The 6,000-nt window shown below is 39.5% G+C and overlaps 1 protein-coding gene across 1 annotated transcript in view; it reads right to left on the minus strand.

The window, feature by feature from the left end:
* The window catches only part of SNX9 (sorting nexin 9), a 37,038-nt gene extending 31,636 nt beyond the window's left edge, over positions 1-5,402 (minus strand). The window contains exon 1 of the mRNA XM_070932632.1: positions 5,138-5,402. Coding sequence (XP_070788733.1) covers positions 5,138-5,149 — 12 coding nt within the window. The 5' untranslated portion in view covers positions 5,150-5,402. The remainder of the gene's footprint in view (positions 1-5,137) is intronic.
* Positions 5,403-6,000: the final 598 nt, after the last annotated feature.

The raw sequence follows: 6,000 nt of genomic DNA on the forward strand, positions 1-6,000 counted from the left end.
CTGTTCCAGATGTTTTGGGATTGCACCTAAGGTGCCTATTACTATTGGTACTATTTTTACTTTCTCTTGTCACAGTTGTTCTACTTCTATTTACAGGTCTTTGTATTTTGTCCTTCTCTCCAGTTCTTTCTCTATTGTTTCCAGGTACTGCTGCATAATATTTACACAGTTTGTAAACTAAGCATTTACAAAGGATAGGCAAATTTTGGGTATGTGGCCACGTTTTCCATTTGAAAACATGTCACAAACTCTGTTACAGTTTTTCATAAGCTAAGTCTGAGCATTGACAAAATAGCTAGTTATAGTGGATATGGCTAGTCATAAAGTATGCATTTACCAGAAGGACAAACAGGTAAACTCTGTCATTTTTACTTTAAACTTTTTTTTTTTTTATGAATGTGGGTACACTTCTAAACAAAACAGTTAGGCCCTTATTTTTATTATTGAAAAATATTTGAGACTATAAGATCCCAGAGGCATTCTTGCAAATAAAAATAATATTAGAGGCTGTGCTTTTCTATGGAACGTGTCGGCTTCCTATTTAATTAATATTGATATATCTCTCTATACATATGTGTATGGGAGGGAGTTCTCCGCTGACAAGACAACTAGCTGATACCAAGGGAGATATCTGTGGGGCACCATGTGTTTTATGCTATAAACTATGCAGGAACTGTTGTTTAAAGTATTAATGTACTTTGGGAGAATTATTGTTACTATAAAAAAATGGTAAAAATAGTCTTGAATATACAATGACAATGAGAATTGTTTTCCTACCTACGTTTGATATTTTTATTTTCTAAATTCCATTGCAGACTTACTGAAATCCATTTCTTCAACCAATCACCTCACTTAAAACATAAGCAAATGCATACCGATGTGTACCTAATGGAACAAAAAGTAGGTGCCCAAACTTTCATTGTATTCTTCCCTTTTTTCTCTCTTATAAAGTGGAAATTATTAAGTACTATATGGAGATATTTTATCTGAAGAACTGAATTAAAAAGAACTCAAAATGAAAATCAATTCAGCCCCTCATAGTTCATGGTATGCCAAAAGTTCAGAAATGAGACACTGAAGATCTGAATTTGGACAAAATCCCTGCACTTAGTGTAATCTGTTTTATTATTCACTTTTTTGGGGGGTGGGGGGGAGTGCTGTTGAATCAGTGTTGACTCCTGGTGATTACCTGGACAACTCCCTGCCTCTTTACTTGAAAGGTTTTCAGGAGTGCTTTGTTATTGTCTCCTTCTTAGGGCTGAGAGTGTGACTGGCCCAAAGTCACCTAGTTGACTTTTTGTCTAAGGCAAGTCTAGAATTCATGGTCTCCTGTTTCTAGCCTGGAGCTTTAACCATTATACCAAACTGGCTCTCCTCCATGTCTTTACTTGCACAAAACATTCACCATCATCCTGGTGTTTGCTTTTGCACAGTAGGACAAAGTCAATCCCACATCAATGCTACAAGCACTGCCAAAGCAATAGCAGAACTGGCTTTTGTCATCTTTACTTATGACCCAACTTCCATTTTGGAAGGATTAGCAATAAAATAAGATATTATAACACGTGTGTACTCAGTGCTGCAGCATATCCTCAGGTGAATATGAAAATACAAATACATACTTTTCATATAAAAACCTAAAATGGCTATTCAGTGGCAACATTTATTCTCATTCCAAATGCATTCTCCATTCTCACCCTTTTTACACCACTCATCTACTACATTACCTAAACAACTTAGAAAACCAAGTTCTGAAACCTAGCAGTGTATTTTTAGGAATAAATTTATGAACCTCTGGGCCATCATTTTCTCATTCCATGGATCAACCAGGATTCCAACCTAGTAATTGGGAAATAAAAACAAAACTCCCGTTTTTAAAACTCCTTACTCCTCAGAATTTCAAAATATTTTTAGCCAATCATTTACAGTTGAGTGTTATATGAATAAAGAATAAATCAGCCTATCATTTGCCTCCAGAAAACTAATTATATAAAAGATGCCACAAGCCTCTGTTTACAGAATGAAATTGCATTTCATTGGCACAGAGACAATGACCCTTCACTTCCTTTGAACACTGTGTAGTTGCCTATTCCAGATACGGAAATCAGCACTAATTGGACTATTGTTTCAATGGAAAATCCTCAATAGCTTTAGCTTCCAACAGCTGGCAAAGAAAATTCACATTGCACCATAGTAGAAATATAGTTCAAAGTGATACCAGAGCTGAATTTTGTAAAGCATCAAAAATAGTAATACACTTCAAATCTTTTTTTTTAAAATAAAAAGTCATGTCTTTGAGAAATAAAAATACTTCTTTAAAGATTGCACAATTTAAGTATTGCACCTTTATGATCAAGATAATTTGTCATGTTTAATATTTTTTAAAAAAACATATTTTTAAAAGCTTTGTTTAAAAATTTAAGCAACTCATTGTTTATAACAAAATCATTTTCAGCTCAATAGGACTGAATCAAGAATATACAAGGCATAAAATGCATCTCAAACTTTGGCTTCTGTTCCAAGTCTATTCTAATTGCGTTTCCCAATTGTTAAATGAGTGCACAGAAATCTCTCTCTCTGTATGTATGTAATGTATGTATGTAATGTATGTATGTATACAGGGCTGAGCACCCAAGATTTCAGCACTAGTTTCTTCCACCTTCACTCTCATGCCCATTTTGAACTGCTTATCTAATGAACTGTTGCATATAATAATAGCCACAAATCAATTCCTTCCTTACAGGCACATACAATAAAAAAGTCTTAATTAATAGACATGATATATGCAAAACAGTAAAGTGTTACTATGAATTTTCAGTAAATGCTGGTACAGATGAAAAATAATTTCCTCTTTAAAGGCATTTTCCTCTTCTATATGCATACATAAGGATATTTCATATTAAACCACAAACAACTACTGAATAAATATTTTTAAATTTTGTTATTGGTTTCTTTTCTCTTTTTAAAATATTACATACTTGGATATTTGGACATTAGGCTGAAGGTAGAAAAAAGCAAGAGTCCAATCAACAGGGTAATCAAAAAAAGTGTAGTTGCAAAAGAGAAGTCAATTTATTTACAAGATAGAATAACTGAGTATTCCAAACAGTTTCTTCTGTAAATAATCATAACAAGTCTCAAAATGAAAGGGAAAGAAAACAAAAGGAAATTCAATCTCACCACTGCTCTGAAAATTCTCACTGAAAGAATTTCAAATGTTCTTATTTATATATAAAACTACTTCAGAAGGGGAAGAGTTGTACAGCGACAGATGAAATAACAGCATTAGTCAACATCAATGCCTTGTGATTCATTTTTGTAAAAAAACTTAGACTTAAGTCATTTTTTCCTTTCCTGCTAGAATGCTGAGCACTGAAAAATAAATGACATACTTCAAAGAACTTGATCCAGTTCTGAAGAAACTGATTAATTAGCCAATTATCAGAAAAGATCACATGAACTCAGAGCCTACAATTTGGCGTGTGTGAATTGTTTTGAAATGAAATAGAAAGAATAGGAATTTTGTCCACAAACAACAGAAAAAAAGGCCAGAAAATCTTGTGCTCTTGTCTTTCCTTCAGCATAGCCAATAGACATTAGAAACATTTGTTTCCATTTTACATAAATTTCAGTTTGTTCATGTGCAATAGTCAATATTAACTGCAGTCAGTGGCAATAAATACTTTCAAAAACCAGTATGCTTTCACTACACCAAACTGAGGCTGATATATGTATATGTGTATATGTATATTTGTTGTTAATACTTGTTTTGCTAATATCAGTATATTAGCTGAAGTTTATTCACTTCAACCAATTTCTCAATCTCAGTGGATAATAGTAACCAACATGGGAAGTATAGACACTGTAAAAGCATTACTAACTACAATTCTAAACAATAGATCCATGTGATTAAAGAACCTATTTTATTTCACACATGGTTCAGAAATCTTAATTATTGTATACATGCACTGGTAATTACATTAGTTTTAGGCCTATAGATCAAGAGAACAAGGGTCTCTTCCACTAATAGTCACAAGTTTTTACAGCTGTATTCAAGAGTTAAATTAAGCAAAAATGGTTTTAACTGCCGAATTTAAACATATCTTGCTTTTATTTCCCAGTTCCCACAATAACGTGTTGAGATGTTAATGAGTATTGTCAAAATGTTTTCCTGTAATTAACATTTGCAGCCCTAAAAGCATTAGCCAAGCAAGACCCAATTATACTCACATAAACATCTACAATTTTAGATTAAAAAAAAAAAAGACCCTGTAATATTTGCATTTGCATCATGGACACAATTGCAGCATGGAACAGACGCACTTTTATTTTTACATCTGGAAAGAAGTACAGTATGGAGGGGTGTGTGCTGAATGTGAACACGCCTACCAAAAGAGCAAGAGAGCCAGCCTAAGCTCTTCTGATATTGTCACAGATCTGCAATTAAAATAACAACACTTGAACCTGAAGGGGGAAAAAAATGCCCAAGGTAGGAAAATAACGAAGTTTATAAGAAGAGGGCACAGAAGCCTTTGAACTAGGAAACGAAATCTATTCTCCCCACCACCCCAGTCCAAAAGTACTCATTTCACTATCAGCTTAAATGAACTTATTTAGTTGGAGAGAATTCTTTTTTTCTCTCCCTAGCACTATTTCAAAGTTTGCGTTCTGCCTTCGGTTGGCTGGCCCCAACCGGAAAACAGGTCCAAGGCCCACGCGGAGGGGAGGGGAGGGGGGGTCTGCCTGCGCGTGCAATAACCAAAGGGGCAGAGTACACGAAAGGCGCCAAGATAAAAGGCACAGCTCGGGCTACGTTACCCTCCCTCTCTTTCCCCCCCCGCCCCCCAGTTCAGCCGAGGGTCTTTTCCTCAAACACGCCCTTCAGACAAGTATCCCTCATGCCACCGTCCTAGACGGCGCCCACCCACCCCAAGAGCGGGAGATGCGACCCAGCCAAACCGCCGCTCTCCCAGCGCGCGAGAGGCACGAACCCCCATCTCCACCAGCCCATGTAACGCCCGACTTGTTTCAAAACGCAAACAAAACCCGAGGGGGCGGGGGCGGCCAAGCCAACGCTCCCCAAACCTACAGCGGGCGAGTGGGTGGGGGGGGGGGGCAGCCGGAGTGGTCTCCTCACCTTAGTGGCCATGGTGGGCTTTGGCGGCGTGTCTCCCCGCCTTAGGAGAGAGCCTGACTGGCGACTCTGTTTTCAGGCTCCCTCCTACTGGGCCGCGGCGGCGCTGGGGGGAGGAGGAAGGCGGCGGCAGCTCTAGCTCCGTATTCAGGCCAGCCGCCGCCTCCCCTTCCCTTCCTGCCGGACTTCCAAGCCACGAGAAGGCGAGGGAGCTCCTGAACTGGCGGCGAAGCAGAATACGGGCTGCCGAGCACCGCCTGCGCTTCCTCTCGCCTCCTGCTTCTTCCTGGTCGCTTCGCCCATAGCCAGGGGCGGGGTTTCCACGAAGGCGTCCCGAAACCCAAGCAGGAAAAGGGAGAAAAGGAGCCCGAGCCTCCCAGCTCTTTCCAGCCTGAGTGCACGTGCCCCCCGCTTCGGCCGAGGAAGCCGAGGTGAAGCTGCCTCCCAATTCCTCGCACTCCTCGGCATCCCGGGAGCGTCGGTTCCTCCGTTCGTCCGCTAAACTCACAGGCTGCCTTTTTAGAAATAATAGTATTCTGTCAGGGTGGAAAACATTAGGCCAGTGCAAAGGGCGCCGGCTGATCTGCATCCCGGCCCACGGGCGCGAGGGAAGTGGTTGTCCCAAGCTCTTTTGGATGTCAGAAGGAAGTAGTCCTGTCCATTTTGAATTAACGCTCTTAATGGTTTGATACTAGTACTATTAACACGATGACTAACAGCGGTAGGAATCGGGTAGGTGGCCTTCGTTCCATTCCAGCGGGGTAAACTACAAGAAAACAAGGCATGAGGAGAGGTGGTAGCACTCTGGCCAAGAAGAGCTCCATCTTGCTATGCCCATTTCACTCTTTTTTTGAATCAGGAGACAC

The sequence above is a fragment of the Pituophis catenifer genome, unplaced genomic scaffold (genome assembly GCF_029215685.1).
Source record: "Pituophis catenifer annectens isolate HBS135680 unplaced genomic scaffold, rPitCat1.0.hap2 SCAF_1, whole genome shotgun sequence".
Taxonomy (NCBI): Eukaryota; Metazoa; Chordata; class Lepidosauria; order Squamata; family Colubridae; genus Pituophis; species Pituophis catenifer.